The sequence below is a fragment of the Danaus plexippus genome, chromosome Z (assembly GCF_018135715.1).
Source record: "Danaus plexippus chromosome Z, MEX_DaPlex, whole genome shotgun sequence".
Classification (NCBI taxonomy): domain Eukaryota; kingdom Metazoa; phylum Arthropoda; class Insecta; order Lepidoptera; family Nymphalidae; genus Danaus; species Danaus plexippus.
In genome coordinates, this window is record NC_083559.1 from 7,112,602 (window position 1) to 7,134,699 (window position 22,098).

At 31.1% G+C, this 22,098-nt stretch overlaps 2 protein-coding genes and 3 long non-coding RNA genes across 25 annotated transcripts; 3 read left to right on the forward strand and 2 right to left on the reverse strand.

Annotated features, from left to right (window-relative positions):
• Positions 1-1,994: 1,994 nt before the first annotated feature.
• LOC116778162 (KIF-binding protein-like) lies at positions 1,995-3,807 on the forward strand. The gene has a single exon (XM_032672076.2). It carries the CDS (start codon positions 2,067-2,069, stop codon positions 3,726-3,728), a length of 1,662 nt encoding a protein of 553 aa, XP_032527967.1. The 5' UTR covers positions 1,995-2,066; the 3' UTR covers positions 3,729-3,807.
• A 259-nt stretch (positions 3,808-4,066) lies between these two features.
• Positions 4,067-11,363, reverse strand: LOC116777597 (solute carrier family 35 member C2). The gene is made up of 5 exons (XM_032671231.2): positions 10,957-11,363; positions 9,968-10,255; positions 8,578-8,830; positions 7,783-7,949; positions 4,067-7,433 (listed from the first exon to the last, which is right to left on the reverse strand). Exons 1-5 carry the CDS (start codon positions 11,140-11,142, stop codon positions 7,116-7,118), a joined length of 1,212 nt encoding a protein of 403 aa, XP_032527122.1. The 5' UTR covers positions 11,143-11,363; the 3' UTR covers positions 4,067-7,115.
• Positions 11,364-11,698: 335 nt separating this feature from the next.
• LOC133319975 (uncharacterized) lies at positions 11,699-21,918 on the reverse strand. Of its 21 annotated transcripts, none has more exons than XR_009753439.1 (13): positions 21,475-21,916; positions 20,945-21,058; positions 20,001-20,186; positions 19,183-19,411; positions 18,257-18,370; positions 17,312-17,497; positions 16,494-17,237; positions 15,568-15,681; positions 14,623-14,808; positions 14,221-14,548; positions 14,051-14,130; positions 13,924-13,960; positions 12,923-13,721 (listed from the first exon to the last, which is right to left on the reverse strand). It is a non-coding gene; the product is annotated as an uncharacterized LOC133319975 (long non-coding RNA). The 21 variants fall into 21 exon arrangements; XR_009753444.1 differs by having other exon boundaries at positions 14,407-14,548; positions 21,475-21,915; XR_009753438.1 differs by lacking the exons at positions 13,924-13,960; positions 14,051-14,130 and adding an exon at positions 11,699-11,713 and having other exon boundaries at positions 11,931-13,721; positions 21,475-21,918.
• Positions 16,059-16,732, forward strand: LOC133319976 (uncharacterized). Its single transcript, XR_009753458.1, has 2 exons — positions 16,059-16,191; positions 16,585-16,732. It is a non-coding gene; the product is annotated as an uncharacterized LOC133319976 (long non-coding RNA).
• On the forward strand, positions 18,748-19,335 carry LOC133319977 (uncharacterized). Its single transcript, XR_009753459.1, has 2 exons — positions 18,748-18,880; positions 19,276-19,335. It is a non-coding gene; the product is annotated as an uncharacterized LOC133319977 (long non-coding RNA).
• Positions 21,919-22,098: the final 180 nt, after the last annotated feature.

The window sequence follows — 22,098 nt, forward strand, 5'->3', positions numbered from 1 at the left end:
TATATATATATCAGACTTAAAACAATAACATACAGAAAAGAGATGATAAATAGACAATCACAACCAACTATCAACATTGAATTTTCGAACCTCATGGTAGTCATTACACAACGGAGAATCTTAACACCGCGATCTAGGTTGATGACTTATTTTATTAAAGCCATCTATCGAGCACAGTGTTCAACACTTCAACCGCGCCCGCGCGCACTACATTATTTGTTATTTTTGTTACCTCTCATAAGTTTTAATATTTTAGTATTAAGTTTTAATTTTAACACATATTAGAACATATTTTTGTAGTAACTAATATAACTAATTAACTATCAATTAATATATAATATATAACTAATCTATATTAAGTTGTAGTGTCTAAAAGTTTTGAAGCGGTGCTTGAAGTAAATTTTCAGTTGACCATAACTTCTTTTTCCCTTAAACGATTTTGACGAAACAAAGTTTTGACAATGCTCCTAATTATATGTAATTCAACTGTGAAAACCGTGTTCAAATCCGTTGTGTAGTTTTGAAGTTATAACGTACCGGACAGACAGACAGAAAACAATTCCAAAAATTGTTTTTTTGGTTTCTATGGCTCTTCTTTAATTGCCTCCTATCAGTTTTTTGAAAAAATATTTAATGTACAGACATTTGATTTTTACTGTCTTATTATATGTATAGATAACTTTGTTGTAGGCACGTATATGTAAGTATTCCTGTTAATTAGACAGGACTCTTTTGAGCGGTATCAAATGGAAATCAATATTTATGACTAGCACCTGGGAGCTTTTGAAATAGTGAAACTATCATATGTACCTATTTCCAAGTCAATTAAGAAATAAATGTCTATTCACCGTTTGTTTCATATAAATTGACGACTATAGAGAATTAAAAAAGTGATACTTTTCTTTTTTACTTAATTTATTTTCAAGTTTGTAGATTTAATTTCGTCGGTAAACATTTTATTTATTTGTCACATTATTTGCAACATATAAAATTACAGCTGTAAGCCCATTTGGAATTCAATGGAAAAACTAAGCGCCTGGCCTCTTTGGAAGAAACTTTGATCTGCTGTGGATTCTCAAATATATATATACGAATGATTTTAAGCAGAAGCTATGGATACCTATAGTTTCAAGTTTATATAACAACATGCATGTTTCTGAATGGTAAAATATTACGCTCAGCAAAGATGAATAAGTTCATACACGCGTGGCCCTATTTTTCCCCACAAATAATGATACTTTTACAATGTATTCTATACTAAACTGTTAAAATGAATTAATGGCATACATAAAAGCAATAATATATAATAAATGGATATAATCCGTCTACGAGATCCTAGTAATATATAAGTCTGAATACTTTCACAATTCTTTATTTAGATTGTACTTTTTTATTGGTCACGAACATTTCATTGTACTCCACAGGCCATAAAGCTTCTTCGTATTGTGACAACACGGGATTTTCCTGTTCAAAATATTGAACAAATTTAATAACACAAGTTTCACCGAGTACAGTTTTTATTATTTAATCGATAAGTAGTAAGTGTGATTCCAAAATTAACCTTCGCAATCCATTTTCATTTTCAAGGGATATAATAAAAAAAATCATAAAAATGTAAAATTTAAACTATATCAATGTTAAACAAAGTTTACTTTTTGTTACTGTTTAGGTATAACTTAACCAGTAAATATGGATTATTATGCCTAAAATGGTATAAAAACCAGATAATAATTTTAATTGAATATAACAACTACATAGTCTTGCATTGAAAAGATTGGTTCATAAATAAAGATTAAGAAGACAATGCAATACAGTTATATTACTATTTAAGAAGGGCAGTTAATATTATTTTCTGTCCTTCTTCATACCCTTGTCATAGAAATAAGGGTTAAACAGATAAGTTCCGTAAGTTAAAATTTTATTATATTAATACTTTTTATTTTATTACAGTCTCTAGAACGTAAAATATTGATTAAAAATTTAAATACAGAAAATCACATTAGATAAAGAATAAAATTATTGTGACATTAAATTTGTATTTCAAGAGAAATTCGTCGTGTTTTACTATGAATACTTTAAATGTAATAAGTAATACTTTTGAAAATCTTAAAAGCACTATAAGAGAAAAGAGTTCTGCAAACCGTCTGCAAAACTTAAAAAAGGATATTCTATTTCTCCAGACAGAACTGCTCGTGCTTGGAAAAGAAAACCATGATCAGTACATCAGATCCATTGCAATGGAAGGTTACTTAGCTTTACTCTCTGCAAAAACATTACCAATATCCCTTTTAGAGAAAAAGAACATCCTAACACTGGCATTTGAAAAAATAAAGCAATTTTCCTTGCGTGAGGAATGCCTTTTCATATTTCTTAGAATTCAAAACTTACTCTGTTATTATTTGTTGCAACTTAATGAAATAAACGTAGCAAGGGACATTCTAGAAAATATGGAAGAACTCTACGACAAGATAAGTAAATCAAAAGCAGAAATGTATTTAGATGCTGAGGATTTATTTACAACCGAACCCATAGAAAATATTAAACGATTAAATCCAGAAAAAATTGATAAAGTGATTACAAATAACGTTCAGATGTTAGCCTTTTTATATAACAAATTGAATTTGCCGCAAAAATATGCTTTGTACAATCATACAGCATTAAGACGACAACTTGAAATGAAAGAAGGCACTCCTCAAGATTGGGCATTACGGACTTCTAGACTAGGTAACTATTTCACTTACCTAAACCAAATCGGGAACGCCAGACACCATCTTTGCGCAGCATATCATATCTTGAAAACCTGTCACGATAATTGTAAACTTATGCCAGAGGAATTTGTGTTACAAAAAGCTGATTTCGAAATGCATTTTCTCGAGTTGAGTCACCACTGGGTCAAATATGGATTAACACTCTATAAGTTATCTCGGAAAACAATCTTGACACGGTACTTTTCACAGCCCAGTTCTGGACCTGATTTATGGAGACCTTTAGATGTTTTAAGCGAAGTTCTAGAAAATCCAGAAAAGATCGATGAGGAAAATTCAAAAGATCTTGGGGCGGAGAAAGGGGGCAAAGGCGATTTTACATCTGAGAATGTATATAATTTTCCCTCTTTAGATTTAAAAGAAATGGAAAGCCGAGTACCGGTAGATATTATTCGTACAGTAGAAGATGCAAGAAAACTTTTTACGTTTACTCATAAGTGGTTGATGCGAGCTAAGCACTATTATGATTTTGAACACCATTCGGCTCAATACATATCTTGCTCGCTACAACAGGCTGAATTGTATGAACACTTGGCTTTCTTTGAGAAGAATATTGACAACCAATATAGCATACAAAAAAGAAGAGCAGACATTCTAGAAACATTAAATTCTTTACTCAAAACATGTGATAATGATATGACAATACAGATAGATATAATAAGAGAACTATCTCAAGTCCAACTCGAGCTGATGGCTTTGAATTTACAAAAGTTATGGAGGGAAGAATCTCAGACTAACGTATTTAATATAGATAGTGATGCAGATTCTATTATCAATTCTTTAGATTCCGAATCTAATAAGACTTTAACTGAAAAAACTTTGCATGCCAGCTCCAAAAATATGTTTTTAAGGCGGATGGAGGCTGCCACATCTATTAATGGCAAATTGTTTAGACTGAGCGGACAACTAGTGCCTCAAACTCCATCTGAATTAAGCTTTGAATTCAGTTCAATGAAAGTTTGATTTTTTATAGTATATCTTGCGAGATAGTTTGTGTTAAAAAAAAGCCTGATTAAAAAAGACGTGTGCATATATTTTCCTTGTAACACTTTGTAACAAAAATTAAATGTTTTCATCCAAATTATATCCTACTTTACATAAGAAAAAAATTACCACTATAAAGAAACCCTCTTGAATAATTAAATCAGGTCACAACAAAGATAAATTAAAATAAAAGATAAAAGAATTCTGTAAATCTCCTGGTTACGTCGTAGATTTATTTAAAATGTTAATAATTTTCTCTCATCCGGACTTTTAGAAAATTGCTAAGTACTACTACTACTACTAATAAAACTAACAACTGTTGAGAGATTTTATTATTATGGAATTAAAATACATATTTGACAAGTGTTCCTCGCTCTTCGAAATTGTTATCAAAACATTTCAATTAATTCAAGATCATGCTGAAGAATATTTCTTTGGTAAGTGTTGTTTAAAAACAGAAATGGCAAACACTAGGAATTTTCCCCAAGACGTCCTCCATGACTGGATGTTTTTTGTGGAATATCTTTTTACAGACAAAGGTTAATAATTAAAAGGAAGGCCTTTAAATTAAACGAGAATTTTTTTCTTATCAGAAAGCGATTGTCAATTGGGAAGAATAACTAAGGACATCGCTATTTTCGTTAAATTTAGTGTAACTAAATTACATAGTATAACTACCACGAGTTATAAAAGACATCAGTACAAAATGGGTTGTTTTCAAGCCAAAATTTTAAAAATTATTGTGCACGTTTTGAATAATACTTAAAAATTAAAAGTCATCATATTAATAAACATGCACCTAGAAGAAATACAACATTTAAAGTAGATACTAAAAATATTATAGGAAAAGATAAGTAATTTAGTTACAGATGGAGTCGCATGTAAAATTGTTATAAATTTCATAATAACTTTGATTGATTTAACCGACAAATGTATAAGTTGTCATAAAATAATTGTTTCGTTATTTCAAATATATGTCATATTATATTATTCTAAAAATATTTCTTAGCCATTTTAAGACTGATGCTTAAATAAACATTTATTACATAACGTGATAGTAAATAAGAATAATTTAATAATTTTTCTTTTGGAAACCTAAAAACTATCAATCAATTTGAATTCTATTTTTAAAATTTATTATTAATAAAACTAAATATTAAATACAGTAACAAAAATGCAACATGAAACATTAACATAGCCATACTTATTTCCTAACATATACATTATAAAGCTTTATCTTTAAATTTATAAGAAGCAACGTTTTTGATACGATCTGAGATCAGTTTTGATTAAGGTAAATAAGGATTTAGCACTTTTTCGTTTATTGTATTCTAAATATAAATAATGCTACGTCATCATTTTTATGTAATGGCGATCATCGTTCGTACCTTGGTATATTGTATTTTGTAGAAAATTAATATATAAAACAGTTACACAACGTTAATATACTTTATGTATAAAAATATTATATTTATGAAACAGTATACAACCAACAGTGATCGGCACTACATAAACTATTCGGCTTAATTTTCTGTTGTCGTCATAACTCATATTATTATTACATAATTAATTTATAAGATTTATATGAAAATATTGTGTTGTTTTTTTTTATTAAAAAATCGTTAAGCAGTAATTTGGCAGCTCGCTGTGCGTAGCTATGGATTATAAAGTTAAATGCAATGTGCACGTATCAAAAAAAAAATCGTATTTTTTTCCAAAACTGCAATATTTTTTTATCGACTATCGTCGACAGGCCAGCCTAATAGCTGTAGAGGTCTGAACGCTCTATACTACCTAATAGCTCGAAACTAGCGACTAAATAGGTATCAAACTTTTAGTCAATGGAAATTCTAGTCTTCACTGGTTGTACTATTTTGAAAAGCAATGTTATTGTCTCAAAGTGGAGGAAGAACGGATTACTGCAAAGCAAATCCAATATTCTGTAACAATCTCAATTCTCCTCTTTACATTTATTTTCTTTTAAATCCTTTTTAAAAACTTTAATCTTATAATATGTTTTTTTATTGGTCCTATAGTTTAATTAAAAGTGACAAGTAAGGAGATTATTTATATATTTTTTGCTCATTTCAACACATAGCATAACTTAGTCTACCTAAAAAATTAAATAACTATATTACTGCTAGTTAATAAAGTTTTAAATCTATTTTATGCTGACAAAAATTATATAGGAATAGTAAAAATAACTATACTTTAATAACAGCTTAAAATTAAATTAAATAGCAGTTAACGAAAAAAACCTACTTTCGCCTCAAAATGCACTCAAACGGCTGTGATCCATACAATTTAATCGAAATAATTATCATAAATTACACTAAAATGTTATAAGACCTTATGTTATGTGTGAAATGTACTTTCCAAACAGACACTTAATGGATTATATTCTAAGATTACAAAAAGCAATGCATTTTTAAACAGTCGCTATATAAAACTGTAAATGTTTAAAAAAATTTATAACATCTAAGGCGAGATAATTGCAGAGATGAAATTTAGCTATCACATGTAAGTATTGGTGCAGAACTCGTGTCAAATATGATATAACATCATATTTTACATGAAATCAATTCCGTTCATTCTCAGGTCATAAGTTATGTATATCTGGTAAATTTAATTCGAAATACTTCAATTCATGAAACCACTGGTTAAATTCCGGTTCTACAATAAATATTATAACATTATATGAAGTAACTATTCTCAAAATAAAACTTAATCTAAGTGAATTAATTTGCTATCGAAATTAGAATATATTCACACTAATTATAAATTAGAATAATTTAAAAAATACTTCAATATATATGGAATGTAAAAACAAATATTTTTAACAAAAAAACAATAAACTCTTACTTAAATTAACAACATTTTGGGTTGGTTTAAAGTTCCATATATGTAATCAATGTAATCAGTTCAGTTTAATGTGGGAGGTTAGTTATATATAATTTGACTAACAAGACTCAGAACTTCTTAATACCAAATGGAGATCATCAAGTGTTTAAATCCTGATGGTTGAACATCAATATATTATAATTCAAATGTATCATCTGTATAACAATATCATGTATAAAATATATCACTTGTCAATCATTGTAAGGCGCTTGGATATCAAATTGATTTAATATATACTATGTAAAAAATTCATATTTTTAATTGTTGAAATTGAATTTTTCTTAGTATGCATCAAAGTTTTGTATAAAAATATTTTTTTCTATTTGATATGTAAACAGGATTAATGATGCTGTTGAAATGCATTGTGTTATATACTGTGTCCCTTCCCTTTAGAGAAAATATATTCTCTTATAAGATATATAAATTTCATCGATGTAAAAAATAAGTGAAAAACTTGACATTATTCTATCTACCATCCCTTCTCTGTAGTACTTCATATATGACAACATTGGAGTCTATGTCACTTTCTTCGCTTGCAACATTCTGCCATTTGTTATCATCTACTAACAGAGGTTCACCATGGTCTTCTTTGGACTTTTCAAGCCGACTTCTCATATTATTGTAGTGAATGGCCCGCACTGAACCGGTAACCGATTTAATAACCAATATTTTGTGGATTATGTGGCCGCTTATACCCAACAAACACACAGCCAGCCCCACAACATTGATGGGACTAAGGAGATCTCCACTCACTTCAACTGCTAGGACTAGAATGCACATTTCCTGAAAATAAACATTTTTATTTATTATGCTTCTCTAAATAATATATCAAAAAGGATAAATACTGAGGATAAATACTGTCTGTCTACACAGAGGATAAATACTGTCTGTATGTGTAAATCTAAATTAAATTTATTATTCAGCCAGTATATAAATAAACTATGAAATATTAGATAAAAATATCAGAGTAGGCTAAACATAGCCTATCTTAATATTTTTTGAAACCACATTCCTTATCAGTGTTAATTGATTATTATTTTTGAGAAACTTTATGAAATTGGGCTAGATATTTTTTTATATGATCAAAAGGACGAAGTGGGAAAAGCAACCATCCTATCAATAATAACAGTACCTTAAATATTCCCGCTATAGACAAAGTAAGACTAGACGTGTATGTGACCACGAGGAATTCGCTGATCTCCATGGCGAAGGCTATAGTGGCTCCCACAGATACCTTCAGCACTGATGGCAACAGTTCCGATGGTGGCAACTCATACATGTACTGAAGGCAGTTCATACCTGCAATATTATATTAAGATAAATATGAATTTGAAATAAAATTTATAGTTGAGTTAAAACTGAAGTCTTAGGGGCTGAAGAACTGCGTTAACTATCACAAAAACTCCTCGACAGAATTTAGATATCAACAAAAACATATTTTGAAACATACTTTCGAGTTTAGATAAAATTATGAGTAAGAAAATCTTTAAAGAACTATAAAGTCAAATTTATTAACATACTTGTTGAATGAAGTCTATCATTCGATTATGTAAATATTATAACTCGCTTAAAAAATATACAGTATCAGGATTTTTTAGGTATTATCCAAATAAGTCATTACCAAGAGAAGGAAGGGTATAATTTATCAAAAACGTTAACTATAACCAGTATTTCTTAATAGTAGATCTCTTACGCAAGGCGAATTGTCTACATCTCCACCCCACAGTTTATTAATAAATGATTATCCAATACTACAAGTGTCTTGCTTTCAATCAAAATTCTGAATACCAAACGATTATGAATCTGTAAGGTGTGTCGATTTCAGTATCTGAATGTGTCACCCCTTTCGAAGTTTGAAAATGTTGTGATTGAGTATTTACGTTTTGAAGGTTTACATATAATTTAAACTTATTATTGTACAACATACCTTCAAACATAATAGTAAACGGAAGCAAGGATAGGAACATCCAGGGTTGAACATGGAACACCATATCCACAGGGTTGTGGAGTCCAAGTTTCGATTTCTGCATTAACAACTGAGCAAAAGTCCATCTTAGCCCCGCAGCGAATGAAGCCAAAAGTAGGAAATTAAAACCCAACAAATTGAACTGGGTTGCTTTATATGTGAACATAATCAGACCAGCTGCTATCATCAGGACAATGCCGACTAATGACCATGACTAAAACCAAAATATATTTGACTTTTTAAAAATTAATTCTAAATCTTTTCATAACAATCACTAAATTAAATAAAATTTTTAAATTATTTCGCATAGACAATTATCACAAAAACATATACGAAATATATATCTATATATGTATAAGACTTTTTATGGCATTCAAATTATAGAGATTATACATTTTGATGTTATCATAATAAGGTAAAAATTGTTGACGATAATGTTCAAATATGATGGTTAATGTCACTAAATATTTAGATGATATAATGATGTTGTTTTAATAATTACCAAAATCATAACATGGTTTTGACAGAATTATCATTAATATATTTTACAATTACAAGAAATATTGGCAAAAAAAGAAACGGCAGGTAAACAAATTATATAACAAAAATACAATGAATGTAGTCCAAAATCCACAATTATTGAAACACATTCTTTTTAAATAAAATATTGGGTGTTGATTCATTGCTAAAAAAACACAGCTAAGCATAAAATATTATGTAAGATCAGGTGGACCTTGACTTAACTCATTGATTTCTATTTTATAAACAGCTCTTAGAAGACTGTTCAACTACTACAAAAATTTTCCGCCTCAGATAACAACAGTAACATGAATTTGCATGAATGTTGTGTCATATGCAAATCATATTGCATACTTGATTAAACATTTGTTCAACTTTGGAAGAATTTTGGTGTCATAATTAAATAACAAATTCGCCTTTAGCAACACATTTATGTATATATGATATAGTTACACACATATATAAAAACACACATATTTTCACTATATTAATATTCTAACTCAACCAAAAAAATAAATTTCAATTGTTTTGTTATCTGTTATAAAACACCTCGAAATGACCTTGTAGCTTCCTACCCTATAAATTATATGAAAAAGAAAATTAACAATAAAATAACAATTGTTAGATATTCAAGGTTATTTTATAGAATAGTTGTAAGTGTATAATTACATCATTATTGAAGGTTGTTTATAGTGGTATAAACAATTTTCCGTGGTAATTGCTCTATTATAGCAAAGTAATTTCTTTTATTCTTTGTTGATGATAGAATGGTGTTTCCAGTATCAAACATCTATAAAACATTTATAAAAAATATATAATAGATGTAGCATACCTTCTTTTCTAATCCCAGAAGAATAGCAAATCCGAGAATAAATATGATAGTGGTAGATTTAGTCATGGTGTACAGAGATATGGTTACAAGTTCAAGGCCCCAATTAGAGAATCCAACATCAATGCCGCTAGCCAAACCCGTAGGGCCAACCGATTTCAAACAGGTCATAAATGGCAACAAGAGTTGAGGCATACCAGTTATCAAGCGCATAATCATCCTGACAAAAACTGAGAGCACCCATTTGACAATTAGGTGGTACATCACCACTGTCAAAGGATAGTGAAAATCCTGGAATAAGAATGTTCATTTATATTATTAATTAAGCCTTGAGGAATCTTTTATTCTAACAAAATCAGCCTGACAATACATAAACCTTAATATATAGGCCTAAAATGTTTGACATTGCGCAGACCTACAATTTAGAACTTAAGGATACAATTCCTTTTAGGTTAATAAATAATTAACGTATCTGTTAAAACATGTCCAATAAAAATCTAGATTAATTTTGGGGTAATTAAAAAAAATTGATGTTATTAAATCAAATTTAAAACAATACCTTTTATAATTAATTACATTCCAGGAAAATCTAAATTAGTTTTGAGATAATATTAGCCGACAACATTTTATACAATTTCTTGTAATCTTTATTATACCTATATGTAACTTTTCTATGCTAATGATATGATATTAACAAGTGAAATTCATTAAATACATGTTTACATAGCAATAAATATTTATTTTACGGTTAATGATTTTTAATAAAATGGTTTTCTATTACATGAGATAAATTTATTTTTATAGAATAGTTGAGTATTAGTGTGTATAAGATGAAAAAGTAGAGACATAAGTACTTAATTATCATTTTACTAATGTCATGGTGATAATAAGTGCTAAATACCATTATAAGTAATGTTTACTTCTATATTTGTGTACATAACTATTATACCTAACTAACTAAACGAGCAATGTAGTATATTTATTATACAAACCTTCAAAAGCCATCTTTGATAGAAGGTCAATCCGATAGACAGAGAAAAATATAGAAGTATTAATCCTAGAGACAGAAGACTTTTTTGGAAACACACGTCAGACCATTTTGCCTTAGTTTTATTCGATAAAACATCTTCATCGGCGTCGGCATTCAACGACAGCTGTTCATATTTTGCGCCTGGCATCGCGAGCGCAATATGTTTTGTAATCTTTTATAATATCACACAATTGCATATCAGCTTAATGATGAAGTAATTTGGAAAATATTATTTACAAAATAAAAGTATGTTAATGTAAAATAATAAGAAAAAAGTAATAACAGATAAAACTAGTTACATTAGAGAAGGACGTATCGCGAAATGCCAATTCCGATACTATAAATGCCTACCTATTCGAGTTGCGCCCTCGAATCTTGTCAATTGTCAATTTTAAGTCGAACTCATCTTATGGAACTAACACATAAATGAATTCTAAAATCTCTAAACATGTAATTAAATATATGATACTGAAAATTTAGTTATTGTAAAATGATGACTCCATATTTAAAAAAAAAATATTGGTTTGTCAAAAATTTTATTTAAACTCTTTATTTTATAGAACTTGATAATATAAAAATATAAAACCTTATTTTATTTTGTTTATTGAAACATAATCCTCCTTTTTCCCATTACTTTACATATTTAATTTTCACAAAATTACCAGAAACCAGTTCGTACTTTTTCTGAATTTTGCTCTCTGGACTCTGTGTTCTATTATCTGTCAGGTTGTAGAAGATATCAATAAAGGCTATAATTGGAAAAAAGCGCGGGAATTCAAAAGTAGACGCGGGCTTTTGAAAATTTTAATTATATTAAATAGTTTTATAATATAATTTGGAAATATTTATTTAATTTTTTTGTACAGAAGTAAAATTTAGGTATTATATAGGTGATTATTAGTGAAAGATGGTGAAAAAACGCAAAAAAAAGGATACGGGTGAGTCCTTGCTTTCCAGTACAAGCAGCGATTCTGATTATGAAGAATCGCCAGCATTGCAGGATGCAGATGCCTTCGCTCCCTTTAGGGTCGCTGATTATTGTCGACGATACCCTGAAGATGCGGAAGCCAAGTACGAATTCATTGTATTTGTTGAAAGTACTAATGAAGTTCCACTCGGCAATAGGGACATGATGTCTCTAAGTACTAGTTTCATACGCTCTGTAAAAGGCATACAATACTTAAAGAAAATCAACAAATATAAGGTCGGTGTTGTGTTCCAACGTGCGAATTTAGCAAATGCATTTTTAGACAATGCTACATTCCTTAAAGAGCAACGCCTTAAGGCTTCAATACCAGCAGGGGCCACCGAACTTGCAGGAGTTATCTCTTCGGTACCCACTCATTTATCCAATCAAAAAATATATAAAGCTATTTCTACAACAAAAAAAGTAATTTCTGTCCGACGCATAATGCGTAAAGTCAGACAAGAAAATAACACCTTCACCCTGCAACCTACTCAGAGTGTTGTAATAACTTTTGCGTCAGCTACGTCACTGCCGGACTATGTGCATATAAAGATGTGGCGTCTGCCCGTCTCTGCATATGTCCCACCGATAAAGCAGTGTTTTAAATGTTTACGGTATGATCATTTAGCTAAATTTTGTAAGAACTCAGCACGATGCTCCATATGCACAGAGGGGCATTCTTTCAAAGAATGCAAGGTTAATATTGAAAAAGCTAAGTGCATTAATTGCAATGGCAATCACATTGCCATCTCTGGCCAGTGCCCTATAAGACAAAAGAAAATTGCAAACAGTAAACCCAAGTCTTACGCTGACACCTTAAAAAATCCATTAAATTTTCCATCATTAAACAAACATCTGAATACTCAAGAAGTAATCCAAGCCATACTTTCAAACTCTGAAGCAATGACTCTACTAACTGAATCTATAGTAAAAGTTATTACTTTAAATAAAACTCAAAATATTAGTATAAGTTCACAATTTATTAGCTCAGCTATTAAAGAAACCATTCAGAATAAAAATAGCAAATCGTCACATTCAACCATCGAATCTTAAATATTGTACAGTGGAACGCTCAAAGTCTGTTAAGTAAAAGACTTGAGTTCCAAAATTTTTTATACCAAAATAATATACATGTTGCTCTTATTTCAGAAACTTGGCTCAAGCCAAGCATTCAATTTAATATACGTGGTTATACCATTATTAGGAATGACTGCGGTAATGACCATAACGGCGTAGCAATATTAATTAAAAATGGTATAAATTTCTCTAAGCTCGATACTTTTTACGATGATTCGTTACAAAATGTAGTAATTGTTATTAAACTAAAACGTAAATCCATTTCTTTGGTTAGTTTTTATAGTCCTGGTAATAGTTTTCCTGGTTTTGAAAAGGCGAAGTTAGATCGTTTATTGTATACTATTCCGAAACCGTTAATAATTGCAGGCGATTTTAATGCCCATCATACTTTCTGGGGTTGTAGTCGTATAGATTCTCGGGGCAGAGCTATTATGGATTCCATGGATGACAATGACTTAATACTTTTAAATAATGGTCAACCAACAACTATAGGCTCTCATATTTGGAAACCGAACAGTCTAGATTTAACTATGGTATCTTCTTCTTTGTTTCTTTCTTGTGAATGGCAAGTTCATCAGGAATCTTTAGGCAGTTATCATCTGCCCACTATCACAAGATTTACTCTCGTAAGAGACGAACATGAACCCTCTATTTCCTCGAACAACATTCCTTTTCACAGCAACCTGAAATTAGTAAATTGGGATAATTATGAACAAATTGTTAATGAAATGTTAATGAACTTTGAGATTGACAACTGTGATCTGCTCGATTCATACAGAAAGTTTTGTGCAATTATTCTATCGGCAATCGAATTTTCTGGACCTAGCTTAAACCATAATACAACTGATAGTAGTAATAACCGTCCTAGAAAGAGGCGTCAAGTACCTTGGTGGAATGCCAAATGTTCAAAAGTAGTAGAAGACTGCAAGAACGCGTACATTAATTTCAAAGCTAGTCTTAATAGTCAAAATTACATTATTTTCAAACGTGCACAAGCCTTCAAAAAACGTACTCTAAAAGAAGAACGTCGCAAAAGTTGGTCTGAATTTTGCTCCTCAATAAATCGTTTGACATCAATAAGTCGCATTTGGACTAAAATGAGAAAATTCAAAAAAAGCTTCTCAAGTTTTAATCTATTTTCTGACCTCAATTGGGTTCAGACATTTTTATATAAATACACACCTGATACTGTTTCACAACAGATAAGTATAGATAATGTTCTTGGAGTAAATAGTGATAATTCATACATGATTGGTCGTTTTACTTTACAAGAGTTAAAGTCTGCATTAGCTTCTAGAAAAGATTCCTCATGTGGCCTGGATTGGCTTTCCTATAGAATGTTTAAACTTTTAAATGTTCAAAATCTACCTATTTTCCTAAGTTTGTTAAATAGTCTATGGTCGTCTTCTATTATCCCAGAGGATTGGAAAACTGATTGTCTGGTACCAATATTAAAACCTGGCAAAGACTCAAATTTGGCTGATTCTTATCGTCCCATTACGCTTAGTTCCTGCGTTGGAAAAATTTTCGAACAATTAATAAAACAGAGACTAATTTTTCACATAGAAAGTAATAATCTTTTACCTTACAATCAGTTCGGCTTTCGTTGTGGTCGTTCTGCTTGTGAGAGTTTACGTCATCTCTGTCTGGATATCCATGATGCTCATTCCGAGAATAAAGTATTAGTTGGAGTTTTTTTAGACATTGTAGGGGCATTCAATAATGTAAATCTGGAAAAACTATCCTCAATTTTATTATCACTACAGGTACCTGGAAAAGTTGTAAATTGGATTTTTAATTTTTTGAACTACAGAAAAGTGTTTGTTAAGGTTAACAATCGGTTATTTGGTCCAAGGTATTCTTGTAGGGGTGTATCACAGGGTGGTGTATTGAGCCCTCTACTCTTTATCCTATTCATACATCAGCTAAATTCAATAATGGGGAGTGAAGTTTCTAATCTGCAGTTTGCAGATGATTTAGTTGTTTATTGTTCTGATACTAGTCTGTTACATGTACAATCAGTCCTCAACGTTGCACTCCAGAAACTAAAGAACTATTTTGATAGCCTTGGGCTAGAGGTCAGCATTGACAAAAGTAAAGTTGTTGTCTTTTCAAAAAAGGCTATTAGAAATAGGAATGTCAATATTTTGTTCAATAATAATGTAATGTCTGTAGATAGGTCTGTAAAGTTTTTAGGTGTTATTTTTTCAAACAATTCTAGATGGAATAAGTATGCTGAAATCCTAGAAGCTCGTGCTTTAAATGCTTGTAATGTTTTAAAATCTTTGACAGGCACATATTGGGGTGCTGATCCAAGGATTTTATTAACATTGTATAAATCGTTAGTAAGGAGTCATTTTGAATATGCTTACTTTTGTTTTGCAGGAGTAGGTACTATAGTGGATAAATTAGAAAAGATACAAAACAAATGTTTGCGTATTATAATGGGTGCGATGCGAACTACTCCCATAGTGTCAATGCAGGTGGAATGTAATATACCTCCATTGGCACTTAGGTTTAAATACTTACAATCAAAATTTTTTGCAAGGTTGCTCTCCATTAGTAATCATCCACTTCTTGTTAAACTGAGGCACACTAATAACAGGACTGCCAATATTAATTCTTATCTGTTGCAAGGTTTTTCTGAAACAGAACAAATTTTTAATGAACACAACATTTTTTCCAGCATAGTATGGCCTTGTTACTCTGGGTCATACAAATCTAAATTTATTCAGATTAAAATTGTAGTTAAAAAATTTTTAAAGTATAAGGAAGACATTTATAGGGAACTTGATAGGTGGCAGGGATATCATCAGATATACACAGATGGGTCTAGGAATAATGAAGCAGTCTCTATAGCTGTCTATGATAGTCAGGTCAAAAGTGGATTTGGGCATAGGCTGAATCCACTCACAAGCATATACTCAGCTGAATCCATAGCTGTATACACAGCTATGGAGCACATTCAAACACAGACTCACCAAAAGTGGATTATAATAACGGACAGTTTAAGCTTATTAATGGCATTACAAAATCCACAATTAAATTCAAAAACTAACTATATTATATATAAATTAAGGGAGTTGTATCACTTGCTGTCACAAAACAAGCAAATAGTCCTCTTCTGGACACCAGCCCACATTGGTGTGAATGGTAATGAGCAAGCAGATTATTTAGCAAAATTTATTACAAACCCGGCCCACAATCAATTAAGTAATAGCTTTTTAAATTTCCCAATTCCTTCTTCAGACGCTCTATCTCTTTTCAAACTCACATTACAGGAAGAATTTTATAACTTATGGCATCAGGTCGTAAAGGTAAAAGGAAAATGGCTAGCTACAATAAAGAAAAAGATCTCTTCCCCCTGGTTTACCCGGGGTAACAACTATATCAATAGAAAGTATTATACCACAATCTGTCGTTTGCGTCTAGGACATTGTAGTTTTGGTGCTCACCTTTTTAGGATTGGTGTTTTTGACTCTTCAACTTGTAGATATTGCAATAGTGCTGATGAAACCCTTGAACATATTTTTTGATTGTCCACAGTTTAGTATTCAAAGGATGGTCCTTGTAGATCAACTTTTAAGTATTTTTAAAACTGCTGAAGATATCCCGCGCTCCCTTCAGCAAATATTAAGCATTCAAGAATGCTTCTCGGCAGTTTATGGCTTTATTGTTTCTACTATAAATGAAATCTAATTGTTATTTGTACATATGTATATAATACTAATTTGTTTGTTTTGTTTGAGATATTTGTTTTTCAGCTATATTCAGAATTTGACCGTTAAGTATATTGATCTTGACAAATGAAATGTACCAAAAATGACATTACAAGGATTTGACATTGGAAAAAGATGGAATGTGATAATACAAGAATTTGACAAAAAAAAATATTTTAAAAGAAGACATGGCTTCGGCCTAACTTAAAAAACATGACTCAATGAAAAAAAATAAGAATAAGACATGGCTCCGGCCTGATATATAAAAATATTTAAGACACAAAATACAAAAGACATGGCTGTATGGGCTTTGTTCTCTTTGCCTGTTCTGAATGGAACGAATTTAACCAAAAAAAAAAAAAGTCTATGGTCGTCTTCTATTATCCCAGAGGATTGGAAAACTGATTGTCTGGTACCAATATTAAAACCTGGCAAAGACTCAAATTTGGCTGATTCTTATCGTCCCATTACGCTTAGTTCCTGCGTTGGAAAAATTTTCGAACAAATAATAAAACAGAGACTAATTTTTCACATAGAAAGTAATAATCTTTTACCTTACAATCAGTTCGGCTTTCGTTGTGGTCGTTCTGCTTGTGAGAGTTTACGTCATCTCTGTCTGGATATCCATGATGCTCATTCCGAGAATAAAGTATTAGTTGGAGTTTTTTTAGACATTGTAGGGGCATTCAATAATGTAAATCTGGAAAAACTATCCTCAATTTTATTATCACTACAGGTACCTGGAAAAGTTGTAAATTGGATTTTTAATTTTTTGAACTACAGAAAAGTGTTTGTTAAGGTTAACAATCGGTTATTTGGTCCAAGGTATTCTTGTAGGGGTGTATCACAGGGTGGTGTATTGAGCCCTCTACTCTTTATCCTATTCATACATCAGCTAAATTCAATACTGGGGAGTGAAGTTTCTAATCTGCAGTTTGCAGATGATTTAGTTGTTTATTGTTCTGATACTAGTCTGTTACATGTACAATCAGTCCTCAACGTTGCACTCCAGAAACTAAAGAACTATTTTGATAGCCTTGGGCTAGAGGTCAGCATTGACAAAAGTAAAGTTGTTGTCTTTTCAAAAAAGGCTATTAGAAATAGGAATGTCAATATTTTGTTCAATAATAATGTAATGTCTGTAGATAGGTCTGTAAAGTTTTTAGGTGTTATTTTTTCAAACAATTCTAGATGGAATAAGTATGCTGAAATCCTAGAAGCTCGTGCTTTAAATGCTTGTAATGTTTTAAAATCTTTGACAGGCACATATTGGGGTGCTGATCCAAGGATTTTATTAACATTGTATAAATCGTTAGTAAGGAGTCATTTTGAATATGCTTACTTTTGTTTTGCAGGAGTAGGTACTATAGTGGATAAATTAGAAAAGATACAAAACAAATGTTTGCGTATTATAATGGGTGCGATGCGAACTACTCCCATAGTGTCAATGCAGGTGGAATGTAATATACCTCCATTGGCACTTAGGTTTAAATACTTACAATCAAAATTTTTTGCAAGGTTGCTCTCCATTAGTAATCATCCACTTCTTGTTAAACTGAGGCACACTAATAACAGGACTGCCAATATTAATTCTTATCTGTTGCAAGGTTTTTCTGAAACAGAACAAATTTTTAATGAACACAACATTTTTTCCAGCATAGTATGGCCTTGTTACTCTGGGTCATACAAATCTAAATTTATTCAGATTAAAATTGTAGTTAAAAAATTTTTAAAGTATAAGGAAGACATTTATAGGGAACTTGATAGGTGGCAGGGATATCATCAGATATACACAGATGGGTCTAGGAATAATGAAGCAGTCTCTATAGCTGTCTATGATAGTCAGGTCAAAAGTGGATTTGGGCATAGGCTGAATCCACTCACAAGCATATACTCAGCTGAATCCATAGCTGTATACACAGCTATGGAGCACATTCAAACACAGACTCACCAAAAGTGGATTATAATAACGGACAGTTTAAGCTTATTAATGGCATTACAAAATCCACAATTAAATTCAAAAACTAACTATATTATATATAAATTAAGGGAGTTGTATCACTTGCTGTCACAAAACAAGCAAATAGTCCTCTTCTGGACACCAGCCCACATTGGTGTGAATGGTAATGAGCAAGCAGATTATTTAGCAAAATTTATTACAAACCCGGCCCACAATCAATTAAGTAATAGCTTTTTAAATTTCCCAATTCCTTCTTCAGACGCTCTATCTCTTTTCAAACTCACATTACAGGAAGAATTTTATAACTTATGGCATCAGGTCGTAAAGGTAAAAGGAAAATGGCTAGCTACAATAAAGAAAAAGATCTCTTCCCCCTGGTTTACCCGGGGTAACAACTATATCAATAGAAAGTATTATACCACAATCTGTCGTTTGCGTCTAGGACATTGTAGTTTTGGTGCTCACCTTTTTAGGATTGGTGTTTTTGACTCTTCAACTTGTAGATATTGCAATAGTGCTGATGAAACCCTTGAACATATATTTTTTGATTGTCCACAGTTTAGTATTCAAAGGATGGTCCTTGTAGATCAACTTTTAAGTATTTTTAAAACTGCTGAAGATATCCCACGCTCCCTTCAGCAAATATTAAGCATTCAAGAATGCTTCTCGGCAGTTTATGGCTTTATTGTTTCTACTATAAATGAAATCTAATTGTTATTTGTACATATGTATATAATACTAATTTGTTTGTTTTGTTTGAGATATTTGTTTTTCAGCTATATTCAGAATTTGACCGTTAAGTATATTGATCTTGACAAATGAAATGTACCAAAAATGACATTACAAGGATTTGACATTGGAAAAAGATGGAATGTGATAATACAAGAATTTGACAAAAAAAAATATTTTAAAAGAAGACATGGCTTCGGCCTAACTTAAAAAACATGACTCAATGAAAAAAAATAAGAATAAGACATGGCTCCGGCCTGATATATAAAAATATTTAAGACACAAAATACAAAAGACATGGCTGTATGGGCTTTGTTCTCTTTGCCTGTTCTGAATGGAACGAATTTAACCAAAAAAAAAAAGTCTATGGTCGTCTTCTATTATCCCAGAGGATTGGAAAACTGATTGTCTGGTACCAATATTAAAACCTGGCAAAGACTCAAATTTGGCTGATTCTTATCGTCCCATTACGCTTAGTTCCTGCGTTGGAAAAATTTTCGAACAAATAATAAAACAGAGACTAATTTTTCACATAGAAAGTAATAATCTTTTACCTTACAATCAGTTCGGCTTTCGTTGTGGTCGTTCTGCTTGTGAGAGTTTACGTCATCTCTGTCTGGATATCCATGATGCTCATTCCGAGAATAAAGTATTAGTTGGAGTTTTTTTAGACATTGTAGGGGCATTCAATAATGTAAATCTGGAAAAACTATCCTCAATTTTATTATCACTACAGGTACCTGGAAAAGTTGTAAATTGGATTTTTAATTTTTTGAACTACAGAAAAGTGTTTGTTAAGGTTAACAATCGGTTATTTGGTCCAAGGTATTCTTGTAGGGGTGTATCACAGGGTGGTGTATTGAGCCCTCTACTCTTTATCCTATTCATACATCAGCTAAATTCAATACTGGGGAGTGAAGTTTCTAATCTGCAGTTTGCAGATGATTTAGTTGTTTATTGTTCTGATACTAGTCTGTTACATGTACAATCAGTCCTCAACGTTGCACTCCAGAAACTAAAGAACTATTTTGATAGCCTTGGGCTAGAGGTCAGCATTGACAAAAGTAAAGTTGTTGTCTTTTCAAAAAGGCTATTAGAAATAGGAATGTCAATATTTTGTTCAATAATAATGTAATGTCTGTAGATAGGTCTGTAAAGTTTTTAGGTGTTATTTTTTCAAACAATTCTAGATGGAATAAGTATGCTGAAATCCTAGAAGCTCGTGCTTTAAATGCTTGTAATGTTTTAAAATCTTTGACAGGCACATATTGGGGTGCTGATCCAAGGATTTTATTAACATTGTATAAATCGTTAGTAAGGAGTCATTTTGAATATGCTTACTTTTGTTTTGCAGGAGTAGGTACTATAGTGGATAAATTAGAAAAGATACAAAACAAATGTTTGCGTATTATAATGGGTGCGATGCGAACTACTCCCATAGTGTCAATGCAGGTGGAATGTAATATACCTCCATTGGCACTTAGGTTTAAATACTTACAATCAAAATTTTTTGCAAGGTTGCTCTCCATTAGTAATCATCCACTTCTTGTTAAACTGAGGCACACTAATAACAGGACTGCCAATATTAATTCTTATCTGTTGCAAGGTTTTTCTGAAACAGAACAAATTTTTAATGAACACAACATTTTTTCCAGCATAGTATGGCCTTGTTACTCTGGGTCATACAAATCTAAATTTATTCAGATTAAAATTGTAGTTAAAAAATTTTTAAAGTATAAGGAAGACATTTATAGGGAACTTGATAGGTGGCAGGGATATCATCAGATATACACAGATGGGTCTAGGAATAATGAAGCAGTCTCTATAGCTGTCTATGATAGTCAGGTCAAAAGTGGATTTGGGCATAGGCTGAATCCACTCACAAGCATATACTCAGCTGAATCCATAGCTGTATACACAGCTATGGAGCACATTCAAACACAGACTCACCAAAAGTGGATTATAATAACGGACAGTTTAAGCTTATTAATGGCATTACAAAATCCACAATTAAATTCAAAAACTAACTATATTATATATAAATTAAGGGAGTTGTATCACTTGCTGTCACAAAACAAGCAAATAGTCCTCTTCTGGACACCAGCCCACATTGGTGTGAATGTTTAGTATTCAAAGGATGGTCCTTGTAGATCAACTTTTAAGTATTTTTAAAACTGCTGAAGATATCCCGCGCTCCCTTCAGCAAATATTAAGCATTCAAGAATGCTTCTCGGCAGTTTATGGCTTTATTGTTTCTACTATAAATGAAATCTAATTGTTATTTGTACATATGTATATAATACTAATTTGTTTGTTTTGTTTGAGATATTTGTTTTTCAGCTATTTCAGCTATATTCAGGATTTGACCGTTAAGTATATTGATCTTGATAAATGAAATGTACCAAAAATGACATTACAAGGATTTGACATTGGAAAAAGATGGAATGTGATAATACAAGAATTTGACAAAAAAAAATATTTTAAAAGAAGACATGGCTTCGGCCTAATTTAAAAACATGACTCAATGAAAAAAAATAAGAATAAGACAAGGCTCCGGCCTGATATATAAAAATATTTAAGTCACAAAATACAAAAGACATGGCTGTATGGGCTTTGTTCACCTTGCCTGTTCTGAATGGAACGAATTTAACC